The following is a 19910-nucleotide window of genomic DNA, read 5'->3' as shown; positions in this document are numbered from 1 at the left end:
TGCTGAAACCTTATTAAATTATGCTGGTCAGTGAATCTAAAAGCCTGAGTTGGTTACTGTGAATGCTCTTGTTTTCAGCTGGGCAGACGATCACGACTCAAAAGAGCTGTTTGGATAGACTGTGGTATTCATGCAAGAGAATGGATTGGTCCTGCCTTTTGTCAGTGGTTTGTAAAAGAAGTAAGTTAAACCCTTTACACAATGTCCATTTCAGCTAGTCAGTGCTTCCCTGTGTTTTTATTCTGCTTAACAAAGTGGGAATTTGAAACCAATGATACCTGATTGAATAACAGTAACACCTTGATTCCATGGGCTGCTTTCATGTTTATGAAGTTCTCTTGTAACCCTGGCTCAGCTTATCCTCACCTGTGCCCTTGGAAGTGGGAATTGGCAGCTCTCATTACAGAGAAAGAACCTGAAGTTCAGAACCTTTTTAAATTTGTGACAAATTAGGAACTAACCTAGCAATGCATATATGGCACAGCTAAAAACCCAATCTGTGGTGTTCCAAAATAATTTCTTACAAGATATCCAGCTCAGAAAGTTCTACATCACTTGACTTCCTCCTCAAAATCATTTCACATATGCTCTAACAATAAAGAGATGAACAAGGGATTGCTTGTGCCCTCCTGCTATAGGTCTGTAATTTAGATACCAGAAGACCTTTAGCATCTGTGGATTTAACATTCTTAGTTTCAGTTATTTTTCAGTAACCCTAATCGTTGATGACTCATGGTGATTTCTCATTTTCTTAATGCTTCGTTTGAGTCACAAGCCCTCTGAGCTAGTGTGTTGAGTGGGCCCCTATCCCAAGAGTGGGCCAGCCTTTTGTGCCAACACTTTCCTATGTTCTGATACTTTTCTATTCATTGTCAAGAATGTAATATCTTTCATGGTTTTTTTTTTTTTAACCTTGACTTTTAGTTTTGGCAGTTGAGGGGTGGGAAACATCAAAGAAAACCAACCACTAATACTGATAATGAAAGTGAAAGTCGAAGGATATGAAGGGTCTTAGCCACAAAATAACTACAAATTTGTTAGCCCTGTACTTATAGAAAACCATTAAAGACACAAAGGATATTTAAGTATATCGGTTATATTTTACTGTGTTTTATGGGGAAATTATGTGCTGCAGTGGAATTTGTAACTTTGAAAACTCTCCTAGGTCCTAGAAAACACAGCTCACAAATGTCAAGAATGTACTAAATTTACAAAATATCTCTGCCACTACCAAAACCACAAAAGTATGCTTAATCTTGTAAGTATTGAGTAATAAAATTTTCTAAACATTCCTACTCAGTTTATTGAGTAATTTGCATTCTCTTGGAACACTATTTCATCCTGCTAGGACAAATGCAAAAGCTAATAAGAAATTAACTCTATTACGTTGCATCAAATACCCAATGTATACATATCAACACATTGTCTGCTATTTCAGGTTAAAAAAAAAGAAATAGTTAAGTACAGAACATCCGTTGTTGATAAGATATAGTCGTGTATATTATTGAAGAACATGAGAATGTATCTCCCCAGCATTCCAGCTAAAGTTTTCCCTCACCCCCCAACATACGCAAACTTTTCTTTACAACATCTAAATTTACTTTGTCTATTATACTGTTATCATCTTATTCCTGTATCAACTCCAACAAAAGAAACTCTATCCATCTTGTTCACTGTTAAATCCCAACATGTAGAACAACACTTGGCACTTAATAGGTGTTCAAATATTTGTTAATGCACTGAAATGATGAGAATTCAGTGGTAATGATGTGGAAAGATTTCTGGATGATGACTTGTCAAATCATCTCTTAGGATATGAATGGTTCCATCTGGATTTTTATAGTACACAATCTGTAGAGCCATATACAGCAGCACTGTAACCTGGGCTAAATTTCCAAGGAAGAGAAGAACAGTGTACCCACAGGTACACAGGAAAAGGAAGAGGCATATGCAATGACTGTCAACTGAGGGCAGTTGATTTTGGAGCAAGAGCAAGAAGCAACAATTGAGATTAGGCTCCATTTCCACCGATACATCATTGGGAGGAGAGGCTTTCCTCTCCATCCTTCTCCCTCCTGCACAGGGCCATCATGTGTGCAGATGAGTGAGGCCACTCCTGTGCCTCTGCTACCCTCCCCACACCTCTTTCACTCCTCTGGATTATGGCTGCCATTTCCTCCTCCACTTTACCACTCCATTTTCTGTCTGAGCCATGGAAGCAACCAGAAATGGAACAAAGGAGGCCTGGAGGTCATTCACCCCAGTGTCACAGTCAAGGTGTCAGCTGGAGCCCTGGGCATGAGGATGTGTGGCTTCACTGGGGGATGATGTGCTTCCAAGCTCACTCATGGGGCTGTTGGTAAGCCTTAAGTCCTCACTGGCTGTGGGCCAGAGATATCAACTCCTTGCCACATAAGCTTCTTCCTAGGCCAGCTGAAAACATGGCACCTGGCTTCACTCAAAGCAGGTGAGAGAGAAAGCAAGAGAAAACAGGCCCCAGATGGAAACCACGGTTCTTTTGTAACTTAGGCTTGGAAGTGACCTCATATCACTTTTGCCATATTGTCTTCATTAGAAGTGAGTCACTTGGTCCAGCCCATACTCAAGAGGAAGGAATTATGCAGGGCACAAATACTAAGAGCAGGAATTGTTGGATCACATTAAAGTCTGCCTACCATTCCTTGATGAGATTTCCCCATAACCACTTACATCCTTATGCAAATGTGAATTGGAAGAAAACTTATCAGCCTTTCTAGGATCCTGATACAGCCTCAGATTGCATAGGTGTTATGTGCACACAGTTGGAAGTCAGGCAACCCCACACTGATGTCAGGGTAATGTCAGCTCTGCCACTTACTGTCTGTGTTATCTTAATGTCAAGTCATTTAACCTTTCTAAGCCTCAGCAAAATGAGGATAATGATAGTATGTAACACATTGGCTTATTGGGAGGATTAAATAATACAATGCATGTGTTCTCTCATAAGTGGGAGTTGAACAATGAGAACACATGGACACAGGGAGGGGAACATCACACACTGGGGCCTGTCAGGGGATGGGGGAAAAGGGGAGGGAGAGCATTAAAACAAATACCTAATGCATGCGCGGCTTAAAACCTAGATGATCTGTTGATAGGCACAGCAAACCACCGTGGCACATGTAAACCTATGTAACAAACCTGCACGTTCAGGACATGTATCCCAGAACTTAAAAAAATAATAATAATAATATAATGCATGCAAAAGACTTAGCAGAATGTTTGGCATATAATAAACACTTAATAAAATCAATTATTATTACTATTATATCAGCAATTTGGTATTTTTAAATAACTAATGGAAAGGAACAATTAAAAAGAAAATCAAGCTGGGCATGGTGGCTCACACCTGTAATCCCAGCACTTTGGGAGGCCGAGGCAGGAGGATCACTTGAGCCCAGGAATTCGAGATCAGCCTGGGCAACATAGTGAGACCCTGTCTCTACAAAAAAAAAAAAAAAAAAAATTTTAATTAGCTGGGCATAGTGGTGCATGCCTGTAGTCCCAGCTACTCCAGAGGCTGAGGAGGGAGGACCTGTTGAACTTAGGAGGTCAAAGCTGCAGTGAGCTGTGATGATGCCACTGCACTCCAGCCTGGGCAGAACAAGACCCTGTCTCAATAAATAAATAAATAAGACTCTGGGAGGCCTAGGCAGGTGGGCCACTTGAGATCAGGAGTTCAAGACCAGCCTGGCCAACATGTTAAACCCTGTCTCTACTAAAATTACAAAAATTAGCTGGATGTGGTGGCACATACCTGTAGTCCCAGCTACTCAGGAGGCTGAAGCAGGAGAATTCCTTGAACCAAGGGGGCAGAGGTTGCAGTGAGCCACGATCATGCCACTACACTCCAGCCTGGGCAACAGAGCGAGACTCCATCTCAAAAATAAACAAATAAATAAATAAATAGAAATTTAAAAATCAAGGATATAAAGGAACTCAACAGCACTATCAACCAACAGGATCTAATAGACTGTACCCAACAACAGCAGAATACACTTTCTTTTCAAGTGCCTATAGAACATATTCTAAAATATACCATATCCTCTTCCAAAACATAGACCTCAACAAGTGTAAAATAATTGAAATCATAAGGTGTGTTCTGTAACCACAATGAAATCAAACTAGTAATTGATAGCAGAAGGATAACAGGAAAATCTCCAAACACTTGGAAATTAAACACATTTCTAAATGATCCATGGGTCAAAGATAAAATCTCAAGGGAAGTTTTGATAATACCTTGAACTGGTTAAAAGTGAAAATACAACATATCAAAATGTGTGGGGCATAGCTAAAGCAGTGCTGACAGCGAAATGTATAGCACTAAAAGTATATGTTAGAAAAGAGGAAAAGTCTCAAAACAATAAGCTCTTCCTTCAATGACCTAGAAAAATAGAAAATAAACCCAAAGCATGCAGAAGGAAGGAAATAATAGAAATAAGAGCAAAAATAAATGAAATTGAAAACAAAGTTATTAGAGAAAATCAATAAAACAATAAGCTGACTAGAGTGCAGTAGCATGATTATAGCTCACTGCAGCCTTGATTTCCCAGGCCCATGCAAATCTCTCACGTCAGCCTCTGGAGTCGTTGGGACCACAGGTGTATGCCACCAATTCAGGCTAATTTTTTTAAATTATTTTTTGTAGAGGCAGCATCTGCCTGTGTTGCCCAAGCTTATCTCAAACTCCTAGGCTCAACTCCCACCTCAGCCTCCCAAAGTGCTGGGATTATGGGCATGAGCCATGCACCTGGCCTGGTTATTTTAAAAGATAGATAAAACTGACAAAGCTCTAGCATGAGAGACAAAGAAAATAAGAAGATGCAAATTACCAATATCAGAAATGAAATGGAATATCACTACAAACTCTGAAGATATAAAAAAGGTTAATAAGGGAATACTGGGAATAATTCTACCCATGTAAATTTGACAATGTAGACAAAATGAACCAATTAATTGAAAAACACCAACTACTACAACTTACCTATTAGAAAGTAGAGAATTTGAATATCCCTATAACTATTACAAATATTAATTTATGATTTTTAAATTCCCCAAAAAGGAAATTTCAAGGCCCAGAAGCTTTCACTGGAGAATTCTACCAAATGTTTAAAGAAGAATTAACACCAATTCAACACAGTCTTTTCAGAAAATAGAAGAGGTTGGAACACTTCCAGTTCTTTTTATGAAGCCTGATACCAAAACTAGAGGCAGCACATGAAAAAGAAACTCAGACCAATATCCTTCTTGAAAATAGATACAGAAATCCTGAATAAAGTATTAATGGATAGAATTTAGCAATCAAGAAAAATAATTATATACCATAGCTAAGTGAGATTTATTTCAGGGATGCAATCCCAGTTTAATACTCAAAAGTTAATCATTGTAATCCACTGTATTAAAAGCTAAAGAAGAAAAATTATATAATTTTATCAATTGATGCAGAGAAAGCATTTGACAAAATTTAACATACATCCATGATAAAACTCTTAAAGAAAGAGAGGGGAAATTTTTCAACAGGATACAAGATAAACATACAAAATCAATTTTATTTCCATATACATAATAGCAATGAACACGTGGACACTGGAATTTTTAAAATACAAGATTATATACAATTACTCAAAAAAGTGAAATACTTTTAGGTGTAAATCCAGCAAAACATGTACAGGACTTACATGCTGAAAACTACAAAATGCTGGTGAAATTAAAAAAATCAAAGTGGAGAGACATACTACATTCATGGATTGGGAGTTTTCGAAATAGTAAAGATGGCAATTCTACTCAAATTGATATAGAGATTTAACACAATTCCTATTAAAATTTCAGCAAGACTTTTTTGTAGCCATAGATAAGATTATTCTTAAAAGTATATGGAATAACAAAGGAAGTAGGAGAGCTAAAACTATTTTGAAAAAGAAGAATGAAAAGGGAGGGAGGATTCATTCTATCTAATTTCAAGACATACTATATACCTACAATAATTAAGAGTGTGTGGTATTGGTGAAAGGATAGACATAGATAAATGGACCAGAATAGAAACCCAAAAATAGATCCACACAAATATTCCCAACTGACTTTTGACAAAAATGCAAAACCAATTCAAAGGAGGAAAGACAGCCTTTTCAACAAATGGTGCTGGAGCAACTGGATATTCATTGCAAAAAAAAAAATGAATCCTTTTTTGTATATGGTATGAGTCTAAGTCTCATACCATATACAAAAAATTAACTGAAAATTGATCATGAATTTAAATGTAAAATGTAAAACGATAAAACTTTTAGGGGAAAAAAGCATAGAAGAAAATCTTCAGGATCTAAAACCAAGACAAAGCGTTCTTTGATTTGACACCAAAAACATGCTCCATAAAAGGAAAAGTAGATATATTGTACATTATCAATCAAAATTTTAAACTTTTGCCTATGAAAAACTGTTAAGAGGATGAAAATGATAAGCTGCAGACTGAGAAAACATATGCAAATCACAGATCTAATAAAAGACTCATTTGGAATATATAAACTCAAAACTTGACAGTAAAAAGCAAGCAATCCAATGAGAAAATGGGCAAAAGACATGAAGAGACATTGAACCAAAGTGTATACATACAGATGGCAAATAAGCACACGCAAAAAAGATGTTGTTGGGAAAATTAAAGCCACAGTGAGCTATCACTGCACACCTATCTGAGTGGCTAAAAATAATCAGATAGATAGATTTATATCTATAGATGTATAGGTAGATCTATACATCTACAGATATATATCACAAATATCACCAAATGCCAGGGAGGATGCAGGAAACTAGAACACTCATATGTTGCAGGTGCAAATGTAAACGGTAGAGCTATTCTTGAAAACAGTTGGCAGTCTCTTTTCAACCTAGGCATGGAACTACCATATGACCCAGTAATTGCACTCCTGGCATTTATCCCAGAGAAATTAAAACTTATGTTTGCTCAAAAACCCGTGCACAAATGTTTATAGCAGCTTTATTTTCAATAGCCCAAAACTGGAAACAACCCAGGTATCCATCAACAGGCAAATGGTTAAACAAACTGTAGTACATCCATACCATGGAAAACTATTCAACAATTAAAAGGAACAGATTATTGATAAATGCTGCAACCTGGATGAATCTCCAGAGAATTATGCTGAATGAAAAAGCCAATCTTAAACAAATGCCTATTGTATTATTTCATTTATATATTGTTCTCTAAATGACAAAATTATGGAAATGGAGAACAGATTAGTGACTGCTCAGGGTTAGGGAAGGGGTGGAGTTGGAAGGAAAGTGGATGTGGCTGTAAAAGGGCAACATGAGGAATGTGTGTGAGGATGGAAATGTTCTGTATCTTGCCCATATCGATGCCAATACCCTAATGGTAATATTATACTACAGTTTGGCAAGATATTACCAATGGGGAAAAATAGGTAAGTGGTATATGGTATCTGTCTGTATTCCTATAATTACATGTGGACCCTAATTTATCTCCAAATCAGAAGTTTATTATAAAAATAATAGCCAGGCTGCATATCCCTGGTTTCCATTCTTTGGAACCAGGTGCTTCTCTTGCCTAGAGAAACAGTCAATTTCATCTCTGCTCTCTCTTCCCTACTGTGTAATCCTCATCAGCTGGCCCTGACTCTCTCTGCCACGGAAACCAGAAGTATCAAGGGGGGCTCTGGCTCTGTAAGTTCATCTCTTCTTTGGCCAGCATTACCGTCCCATGCCATTCCCGGAGAGCCACTTCCACTTCTGCCTCCATTCCAATTTAGTAGAGTGATCTGTGGATGCCTATTTTGAAAACACAAAGCTCAGAAAACAGTGATACAGAAGCAAACTACCAGAATTAAATGACTGGTAAATTGGGCTTCATTATTTTATTATTTTGAAAATTGCAAAAATGAATTCATTATCTCAACAAATAATTGATAGTTCCTAGTTGACAGACATTTTTTAAATGCCAGATATACCACAAAACTTATGGGTTTTAGTCTTTTAAGTTGATAGTCATTTAATTCTCTTGGAAAATGTAGAGCCATCACCTTTCTGTTTGCAGTACATGCTACCTCTCTTTCTTTCCTAATATTCACATAGCACAAATTTTTTTAATCATGTAAGTAGAATTAAGAAGACAAATGGTTGGTACACTTAGATTGCAAAATCTTTCTCTTGTTGAATGCTTGCTTATACCAGGTTAGCAAAACCATTACCAATATCATATGATATTTATGGTGCCATGGGACTTTGAGGGGAGAGGAAAAAGATGAACACAGACATGCTGGACTTACTGTTGAAATGTACAGATGCTCCCTTCATCACAAAATTAAAAAGGAGTTTTAAGAAATATTCCCTTTTGGCATTAATTTTTTTTTTTTTTTTTTTTGAGATGGAGTCTCGCTCTGTCACCCAGGTTGGAGTGTGGTGGTGTGATCTTGGCTCACTGCAACCTCTGCCTTCCAGGTTCAAGCGATACTCCTGCCTCAGCCTCCTGAGTAGCTGGGATTACAGGTGCGCACCACCACACACTGCTAATTTTTCTATTTTCAGTAGAGATAGGGTTTCACCATGTTGGCCAGGCTGGTCCCGAACTCCTGCCCTCAAGTGATCCACCCGCCTCAGCCTCTCAAAGTGCTGGGATTACAGATGTGAGCCACCATGTCCAACCTAAAGTTTCTTAAATTTGTTGTGGGCCAAGAGGGATGACACAGACACTAAATTCATCAAAGAAAGAAAACTAGAATAAATACATAAGGAGAAATAAGCAGAGATACACATACAGAACTTGGAAGTTATCTTTCTGCAAACGTGAACATATATCTACAGAAAAGCAAAGAGACTTAAACCTGAGAATGGGCAAAGGCCAGGGAACAAAGAGAATAGACAGCAAGGAGATACTTGTAAAGAGGGACACTTACAAAACTTTAAAGTAATGGACTTGAAAATTAAATTTAAAAATAGAGGATGGCTCACACCTGAGGCGGATGGATCACTTGAGGCCAGGAGTTCAAGACCAGCCTGGACAACATGGCAAAACCCCTTCTCTACTAAAAATACAAAAATTAGCTGGCCATGGTGGTGCATGCCTGTAATCCCAGCTATTCGGGAGGCTGAAGCAGGAGAATTGCCTGAACCCAGGAGGCAGAGGTTGCAGTGAGCCGAGATCGCACCACCGCACTCCAGCCTGGGCAACAGAGCAAGACTCCATTTCAAAAAAAAAAAAAGTAGAGGAAACTACCAAGTTAAAATAGGGTTGAAAACAGTATGGCAGTTCTTCCAAAAGTTAAACATAGAGTTACTATGTGACCCCAAAATTCCACTCCTATGTGTGTACCCAAGAGAACTGAAAGCATATCCACATAGAAACTTGTGCATGAATGCTCATAGCAGCATTATTCGTCATAGCCAAAAAGTGGCCATCAACTGATGAATAGTTTTTTTATTGGTATAACCATACAACAGGGCATTATTCAGCCATAAAAGGAAGGAAAGTATTAAGATACAGCAGTGATGGACCTTGAAGACATTACGCTAAATGAAATGAGGCAGACGACACAAAGACTCATATATTGTATCACTCCGTTTATATGAAATGTTCAGAGAATAGGCAAATCCATAAAAACAGGAAGCACATTAGTAGTTGCAAGGGGATGGAGTAAGAGGGAATTGAAACTAACAACTACCAGGTTCTTTTTGGAGTGGTGGAAATGTCCTAGAATTCAATGATGATGATGATTGTGCAGCACTGCAAATATACTAAAAACCACTGAATTGTACACTGTAAAATGGTGAATTTTATATTCTGTGAATCGTATCTCAATAAGAAGTCAATGAAGTGCTGATACATGCTACAACATACATGAATCTTGAAAACATGCTAAATGAAAGAAGTTGATCACAAAATATTACGTATTACCTGATTCCATACATATGCAATGCCCCAAATCAGTGAATTTCTGGAAAAAGAAAGTAGATTAGTGGTTGCCTATAGTGAGGGAAGAGGATAGGATTATGGGGTGGATACCTATAGAGTAAGGGCTTCTTTTTTGGATAATGAAAGTATAAGGCCAGGCACCGTGGCTCACGCCTGTAATCCCAGCACTTTGGGAGGCCAAGGTGGGCAGATCATGAGGTCAGGAGTTCAAGACCAACCTGGCCAACATGGTGAAATCCCATTTCTACTGAGAATACAAAAATTAGCCGGGTGTGGTGGCACATGCCTGTAATCCCAGCTACTGTGGAGGCTGAGGCAGGAGAATCGCTTGAACCAGGGAGGCGGAGGTTGCAGTCTGCCAAGATTGTGCCACTGCACTCTAGCCTGGGCAACAGAGAGACACTCCATCTCAAAAATATATATATATATACATATATATATATATAAAACTATATAGTGGTGATGGTTGCACAACTCTGTAAATACACTAAAACACAGTAAATTGCACACTATAAAAGGATGAATTGTAAGGTGTGTGAATTATATCCCAAAAAAGCTGTTATTTTTTAAATTAGGGTTAAATAGCATTCCCTCAGAAGATATTTATATTAATCAGTTCAACAAATTATTGTTGATCACCACATTTTTAGCATTCTGCTTATATTATGGGCATCAACAGAAGTGCAAATCATGGTACCTGCACTCAAGGGGTCTGCATTCTATTTGAGGAGGAATATTTATGTGCAGGAAACAACATAAAATAGTGTGTCTTTGGAGGCCTAAGTGTACTGATTATAGTACCTGAAGGAATTAAGGAATTAGAAAAATCCATTAAGACTTTAAAAAGACAAGGTTTGGGGAAGCTTTGTGGAGAAAATGATTCTCCAGCCTTGACCGAGAAGTTGGAATTTGATCAGGGAAATGAAAGTATTCCAAGAAAGAGAAAAGATTAATGTTGAGAATGAACATGATATGTGGGCGTTGTAGATTTAGTGAGGCAGCAACGTACAGTCTATGTGAGTAAACTCTAATGCCATATAATGCTGCTTGAAAAATTATAGTAAGCCTTGGAAGCCAGGCAGAGTTTGGTCCAATGAAGTAAAATGAGAAGACACTTGCCAGGTGCAGTGGCTGACACCTATAATTCCAGCATTTTGGGAGGCCAAGGTGGAAGGATCACTTGAGCCCAGGAGGTCAAGGCTGCAATGAGCTGTGATCACACCTCTGCACTCCAGCCTGGGTGACAGAGTGAGATCTTGTCTCAAAAAAAGAAAAAGAAAACACTGATAAGGAGCAAAAAACACGTCCCATTGTCAGAGAGCTTAAAGATGAAAGGCAATGATATATGGATGAAAGGAAGGAGAAAGAACCCAGAGTGAGGGCTACTAACTAGAAATTTATAGGGCAGGAATCTACACATAGACAGGAAGAGTGGATGTAGGAATGGAAAGTGAAAAAACCATATAAAAAAGTTCAAAGCAGATATTCATTCATACTATCAAATGCTTATTGAGCACTTTTTTTTATACGAAGGCAGCATGCTAAGTCCTGTAATGGCACAAGTACTGTCCTACAGTGCACAAAACATTAACCCTTTCCTCAATGCATTTGCAGTTCTACTTGGGAGAAGAGACAGACACAAAAGAAGGCAGTGATAAAGAAAGTCTTTAGGAATGGATGATTGGCTTGATATGGGAATGGAAGAGGAGGACGGATCAAAGATAAGATGCCCAAGAGATTCGTGGTGTCATTGAAGCTGGGGGAGCATCATTTGAAGCGTTGGCAGGACCATTAGTCTGAAGGAAAGTACCCAACACAACACTACACTAAGCTGGTGAAATGATTAATTTATTCAGCAAGTAATTATCAAGTGTTTACTACTATGCACCAGGCCAGGCCCTGTTAAGACACTGTGGATACTGGATAATGGGGAGGGAAAATCAAAAACTCTGCTGTTATCCAACTCATGGATTCTCATGGACCAAAAGAATGAATGCTGTTTGATAAGAGGTGAAAGATCAAGCAAGCTGCCAAAATGAATGAATACCTGATTCACAGGCCTAATTTGGGCAGCAGACAACCAAGAATAAATTCCAGTGATTTTGTCTGCTGTAACAAAGTTGTGTGTAAGTACTTTTCTTGTCTGTATTACATAAGCTGATAAGAAGAGACAAGCAAAGGGATGGAAGATCGTAGAAGTACACCATTGAGGTCCTGGTACAAATTTAGGGCAAGTAATATCTATATTTAGGATCGCCTAGTAATTTTCAGTGGCAGCTCATTTTTACATCTTTTTGTTTTTTTAATTGTGGAAAGGCCACTTTAATTCTTTGTTGCCAATGCAGATGGAATAGCATTTGCTTCATTTTTCAGAATAACCTCCAACTGAATGAGGCAATTTGGGCTTTGTTCGCTTTTGCTAGTTTGAGATTGTTGACCTCCCAGATTGAGTATCTCAAGCCATGGCTGGTGCTTGCTGGCCCAGAGTTATGCATAGCACTCCAGTTTTTTTCCTCAAATAATTCTACATCGCTGGGATGAATTTAACCAGAGTCATTATTTGTATAATATTAAGAAAGTAACTCAGGGAAATATTTGTTTGATTTCCAAGTAAAGAAGACATTTCCAAGCATAAAAGCAAAGAAAGAGGCGTAAAGGAATGACTGATAGCCCTGACTACATAAAAATATTTTAGTATAGTATTTAATGATGAAGAAAACCCTTCATGACATGTTGCTATGTTTAAAAAAAAAAACAGCATGGACAATATAATTCAATTTTGCAAAATCTGTGTCTGAGAGTTATATAGATATATACCTGAAAAAATGCCAAATGTTAAGAGGATAGGATCATGGGTAATTTTTATTTTCTTCTTTATGCTTTTCTGAATTTCCCAAAATTTTCTACATAAAACATGTCAAAAATGACTATGTTTTTAAAACTAAACTCAGTTACACTTGAGTCATATATTTCTACAGGTTTTTAGAATCAGCAGTTGAATTCTATTTAATTCAGTGGCAGACCAAAGATAAAGCAAGGGCTTGTGAAAAAAATGTTTGGGACTAAAATGGCCTGAAATGGAAAGTTCTCCTAGACATTCAAGATGTGTAATATACAGGTGGATCTAATCTGATCCTGTTACAGAAAGGCAGCAGTACAAAAAAAAAGAAAGAAAGAAAAGAAAAGCAATAAAACATCCTTAGTTCTCCAAGTGAGCCACAATATTCGTCTGCTGTCTATGTAATGTGAAACCTCACCCTTCCAGGCCCAGTTTGATTATTGGAAAACCATCTCTATTGCACATTCCCACCCATCTACACTCAGCACTGCAGTGATGGCTAGTCCTAGTGCCAACATCTGGCATGTGATTCAGATGTACTATGCAGATAATTCAAATAAAAATAAGAATAGGAGACTTTCAGGGAAGCAGGTTATTTTCCAGGCAGAGCAAGTAGTAATATGTGAGGGCTATGGTGGCTTGTCTGTTTAGGACAGAGCTCTAAGAATGACTTAGAGCTGTGGTTGTAGGAGAAGTCCTCCAACTGGGAAGTCTTTCCAGAAGGGGAAGGCTCTTCTCCCAGGATCCAAAAGCTCTCCAGGGAATAGTCCTTTTAGATAATCATTTCTTTCAGTCTCATTATGTCTTGCTGCTCATTAAAGGTAAAATATAAGCCCTCAGATATTGGCATGAAACACCAAGGTCTTGGTTAAGAAATAGATCACTAAAAATAAACATTTTTAAGAAGAGAACTTAAATTGCATGTATGTGCCAAAAAACAGGGAATAAATAATTGAGACAGCTACTAAGCCCAGATCAAGTATTTAATGAGTTCAGCTGAGTAAGCAAACACGTCTTTGTTCTTAATTACCTAATGGAAAACAGCTCATCATATGAAAATGATCTTCATTTTTTAAATTGTCTGACTTTGGTTCACTGCCATTCTGAGTAATTATGATATTTTGGTTTGCTTTTTCCTGGCCTTCAGTACCGTTAGTTCCCTATGTTCTCCCATGCTCACTCTCCCCAATCTCCTTCATTCTTCACATCCTCCAGCCTATCTCTTTCTCCCTTCTATCCAATTTATAATGCCTTGAACATAGCAGAGTTTTGATTCAATATTTGTTTAGTTTCAGTTTGACTAAACTGAAATCCATTGCATTAGTTGTACTCCGCTACCTAATAATAGTGAGTGTTCTGGCCATTGTGTAGACAGACAATGCTTGCTTTCCACCAGTAGCACCAGACTATAAGAGTGGCGACGCAAGCTGAAGCAGGACAGAGCAATCTTCATAATCAATGAGAGAAATTGTTTGTTCTGTGATCCTAAGAGCTTTTGTCACAATATTAAAAACTCTCTTACTTTGTTATACATGTATTGGGAAATGATTTTAAGTAGTAAAACTAATATTTAGTATGCTACATTTTAAATCATGAGAAATACTGTGAATTAAAATGTCTTATTTCTTTGTAAAAAAAAAAAAAACCTTATAAAGGGTAGTTTGGATTCTGCTCATTATCTTCTCTCTGTATAGCTTACAATATGAAATAAGCATCTTTCATAAAAAATTTGCCTTGGCAGATTGTCATACTCCTCTCTTCACTGAATCAGCTTCCAATATTTTTTTTTCCTTTGTACTTTCAATGTCACTAAATATCTTACTTTAATGTGAAGTGTTGCCAGGTCACTTCTTCTGGAATATCATCATCCTTTTCATCCCAACCACTTGCCTCATCTGTATTGGTAAGTTGGTCCTCACTGTATTCCTGTGGCTGCATATTTAGGGCTGAATGCTGCAGTGTCAACATTCCTAGTCAGCTATTTGTTCTAAGCTCCATTTATATTTGGGTTCAGATCTCACCTCCAGCATTAGGACTTTTCATTTCTTTGCCACACTTTGACCTTAGTTGGACAATTTCCTCTTTCCACCATCCATTATTGTAAATTACCTTGTAGATTTATCACCGGGAAACAAGGACACAACACAACTACACACTTTGCTGTCTGTGTGTAAACTGATTATGACATGCACAGTAGTAACCAACCAACCACTGACAGACTTTCAAAGAAATAGTAGAATCGATCACAGATCTTGATGTTCATTTTTATTTATATAGTGATTTGTAGCAGTGGTAACCAAAATTCACACTTCTGTGGGAGGACTGGTGTTATTTAACTAAAGTGCAGTAACAAATTTGCGTATATAAGAGCCATGCAAAGTGAAGACATCTGTACTTTCTTTTTTGGTGGGTAAAATATCCTTACAGATTAGATCTTCACAATACCAAAGTTGTCCTGGCTTCTTCTCATGAGCAAATACAACCAATGAATCACTGTTGTTAGGCTATCTCTGTGTGAAATGTGAAGTGGCATTACTTAGGAAAAAGAATAGACATGTATCTAGTAGTATATTCTTCCTGGTGACACAAAACATTTCAAATATTTATGTCTTTTATTAGAAAATGTAGATTAATTGACAACATTTTCTAGTCTTCACCTGCCCTGTTAGATTAGTCACTCTGGGTGGTTCTAAGTATAACTAAGTATAAAAATAACTAGAATATACAAGATGAGGAGATCATTTTCAGTTTTTCACCCTTCATTTATGAAGGCTTTTCTTCTCGTTACTTTCAAACTGTTATTTGATTGACCATTTTGTATTTAATGAGCATCTTGTAGTGTGATGTCAGCTATCTTTATAGATTAAGCTCCCCTTTGAAAAAAAAAAAAAAGACTTCCCTGTAAACTCTCCCCGACTCCAATTAATCCTTCTGATATTGAACTTAAAATACCTCCTTTGTGTTGAGATGCACCCATTTTGGTGCCGCAGTGTTTACCTGTCCTAAGTGATATTCCTGTCCTGTCCAGTCCAGTTGAGGCTGGTCTTCAGCTTGATGGTGACTGTGCCCCTTTCTTTGGCCTTAGCTGTAACAGGCTTCGTTCTGCCAGTGTGTCCTGCATTGGATGTGTGGTTATTTTTAGGTCCTCTGCAGTGATTGTAAAGTAAAAATAGAAGAAAGTTTTAAAGCTACCTTTTTAAAAGCCATTAACACCAATCCTCAAAAAAGTGATCTCCATATTCCATGCTGTCGTGAACTCTAAGAAAGCAACATCCAACCACGTAAATCCGAAAGCATTGAAAAGGAGGGAAACCCTTTACCTCACTTTGTCATGCCACACAAAGGTATTAGTCATGGCAAAATTTGTCTTTGATTTTAACCAAAGTTTATTTGGTGAATTCTGATCTATAACATGTACATAAGTATGCAGAGGCCAAAATAGTCTTGGCAGATGGTGAATACCAAATAGATTCATTCTATGTCTTTCTTAATTAACTTCAGAAATGCCCCAATCAGTTCCAAACTTATCATTTGCCTGGCAGAAGATAATACTAAAAACTTTCCTTAATATCTTTTAATTGAAAAAATTGCTTTGGTGAAGCCTCTTTAAAATAAATTTAAGTGAGGTGATGCAGTACCTAGGGACCGCCACACTGAGGCGTGTGGTGCATTGTTTTGCAACTGGCTTTCAGATCCCGACTACTTAAGTCTTCCTCATAAGCAACAATAGTAATAAAGAAATTAAACTTTGTAGGTCCAGATGCAACTTGATTATTGGGCATCTCCTTTTCAATGTGTATGGAGGGTATGTATCGATTGCTAAAAATAGTTCTACACGTTAGAAGAAAAGCACACCCCTGTGTTCTTCATGGTTATCATACGTTAGAATAACAGGAAATAGAAAGACACATGGTTACGCTTCTTTTAGAAACCCCTACCTAAACCATAAAAGACAAATGATCTGTGTCCTATTATTTAAGGCACTCAAGCAAGGAATTCTCCTAAATGTCCTGTTCAGTATTTAACAGTCATCACGTCGTGATGATTCTTGCTTTGTGTGACCAGATGGAGAATAGCTGAAATTCTTAGAAAGTTACACAAATCACAAATACAGCATATGCAATACAATGACACCCTGCTTGTTTGTCAGAGGAAGAACACGTTCTGACAAGTCTTGGAAATTAAACTGTTTCCAGAATAGAATACTAGAGAACAGCTTCTTTGATTAATATATTATTTAGAAATGAAAAAATTTTTAATGATGTTAATGGCCTCAAAATATATAAAACAAAAATTGACAGCATGTAAGAGAAACCAATAAGGCCAAAATAACAATATGAGGTTTTAACACAATTCTCAGTGGTTAAAATAGCAGACAAATTTTTAGTAAGAATATAGGTAATACAAACAATAATAACATAATCCAATGAACACATATAGTATCTTTACCCAATAATTAGAGAATGTATATTTTTTTCAAGCACAATTGGAACATTCACAACAATTGATTATATTCTAGTCCACAAAGCAAGTATCAACAAATACCAAATAATCTGTTAAAAAATCACATTCTCTAACTGTAATACAGTGTCAGAAATCATTTATTTTAAAAAAATGATTAACACATATTTAGAAAAAAACATTTATAAGTAAAATTTAAATCAAGGAAATTCAGTATTTAGAACTGAATGGTAACAAAACTACTATGTAGCGTAGGTGATTTCATCTTGATAGACATATAGAATGCAACTAAGCTAGTATTAAAGGGAAATTTATAATTTTAAATCAATATATGAGAAAAGAATAAAGTCTCCAAGTTAGTGAGCCAATCTTTCCACTCACAAGAAATTAGAAAAGGAACAGAAATGTAAATGACAGGTCAGATCTGGTAGCTCATGCCTGTGATCCCAGCATTTTAGGAAGCTAAGAAGGAGGATTGCTTGAGCCCAGGAGTCTGAGACCAGCCTGGGCAACATAGGGAGACCCTGTCTCCACAAAAAAAAGAAAAAAAGAAAAAAAACACTCCTATTCAACATAGTGTTAGAAGTTCTGGCCAGGGCAATCATGCAAGAGAAAGAAATAAATGGTATTCAATTAGGAAATGAGGAAGTCAAATTGTCCCTATTTGCAGATGACATGATTGTATATTTAGAAAACTCCATCGTCTCATCCCAAAATCTCCTTAAGCTGATAAGCAATTTCTGCGAAGTCTCAGGATACAAAATCAATGTGAAAAAATCACAGGCATTCCTATACACCAATAACAGACAAGCAGAGAGCCAAATCATGAGTGAACTCCCATTCGCAATTGCTACAAAGAGAATAAAATACCTAGGAATACAACTCAAAAGGGATGTGAAGGACCTCTTCAAGGAAAACTACAAACCACCACTCAACGAAATAAAAGAGGACACAAACAAATGGAAGAACATTCCATGCTCATGGATAGGAAGAATCAATATCATGAAAATGGCCATACTGCCCAAAGTAATTTATAGATTCAATGCCATCCCCATCAAGCTACCAATGACTTTCTTCACAGAATTGGAAAAAACTACTTTGAAGTTCATATGGAACCAAAAAAGAGCCCACGTTGCCAAGACAATCCTAAGCCAAAAGAACAAAGCTGGAGGCATCATGCTACCTGACTTCAAACTGTATACAAGGCTACAGTAACCAAAACAGCATGGTACTGGTACCAAAACAGAGATAGAGACCAATGGAACAGAACAGAGGCCTCAGAAATAACACCACACATCTACAACCATCTGATCTTTGACAAACCTGACAAAAACAAGCAATGGGGAAAGGATTCCCTGTTTAATAAATGGTGCTGGGAAAACTGGCTAGCCATATGTAGAAAGCTGAAACTGGATCCCCTCCTTACACCTTATACAAAAATTAATTCAAGATGGATTAAAGACTTAAATGTTAAACCTAAAACCATAAAAACCCTAGAAGAAAACCTAGGCAATACCATTCAGGACATAGGCATGGGCAAGGACTTCATGACTAAAACACCAAAAGCAAAGGCAACAAAAGCCAAAATAGACAAATGGGATCTAATTAAACTAAAGAGCTTCTGCACAGCAAAAGAAACTATCATCAGAGTGAACAGGCAACCTATGGAATGGGAGAAAAATTTTGCAATCTACCCATCTGACAAAGGGCTAATTGCCAATCTACAAAGAACTTAAACAGATTTACAAGAAAAAAACAATCCCATCAAAAAGTGGGCAAAGGATATGAACAGACACTTCTCAAAAGAAGACATTTATGCAGCCAAAAGACACATGAAAAAATGCTCATCATCACTGGTCATCAGAGAAACGCAAATCAAAACCACAGTGAGATATCATTCTCACACCAGTTAGAATGGCGATCATTAAAAAGTCAGGAAACAACAGATGCTGGAGAGGATGTGGAGAAATAGGAACACTTTTATTTACACTGTTGGTAGGAGTGTAAACTAGTTCAACCATTGTGGAAGACAATGTGGCGATTCCTCAAGGATCTAGAACTAGAAATACCATTTGACCCAGCCATCCCATTACTGGGTATATACCCAAAGGATTATAAATCATGCTACTATAAAGACACATGCACACGTTATGTTTATTGCGGCACTATTCACAATAGCAAAGACTTGGAACCAACCCAAATGTCCATCAATGATAGACTGGATTAAGAAAACATGGCACATATGCACCATGGAATACTATGCAGCCATAAAAAATGATGAGTTAATGTCCTTTGCAGGGACATGGATGAAGCTGGAAACCATCATTCTGAGCAAACTATCACAAGGACAGAAAGCCAAACACCACATGTTCTCACTCATAGGTGGGAATTGAACAATGAGAGCACTTGGACATGGGGTGGGGAACATCACACACTGGGACCTTTCTTGAGGTGGGGGTCAGGGGAAGGGATAACATTAGGAGAAACACCTAATGTAAATGACGAGTTAATGGGTGCAGCAAACCAACATGGCACATGTATACCTATGTAACAAACCTGCACATTGTGCACATGTACCCTAGAATTTAAAGTATAATTAAATATATATATTCAGAAAAAAAATTAAATATTTAGCCAAGT

The 19910-nt window shown here is 37.4% G+C and overlaps 1 protein-coding gene across 1 annotated transcript in view; it reads left to right on the top strand.

Moving 5' to 3' along the window:
- CPA6 (carboxypeptidase A6) overlaps positions 1-19910 on the top strand; it is a 324809-nt gene that overhangs the window by 239366 nt on the left and 65533 nt on the right. Inside the window, exon 6 of the mRNA XM_003831348.6 lies at positions 79-180. Within this exon, the coding sequence (XP_003831396.2) occupies positions 79-180 (102 nt within the window). The remainder of the gene's footprint in view (positions 1-78; positions 181-19910) is intronic.

Source organism: Pan paniscus, chromosome 7 (genome assembly GCF_029289425.2).
Source record: "Pan paniscus chromosome 7, NHGRI_mPanPan1-v2.0_pri, whole genome shotgun sequence".
Lineage (NCBI taxonomy): Eukaryota > Metazoa > Chordata > Mammalia > Primates > Hominidae > Pan > Pan paniscus.
The sequence above is the reverse complement of the archived record's forward strand: the minus strand, read 5'-3'. Positions and strand labels throughout refer to the sequence as shown.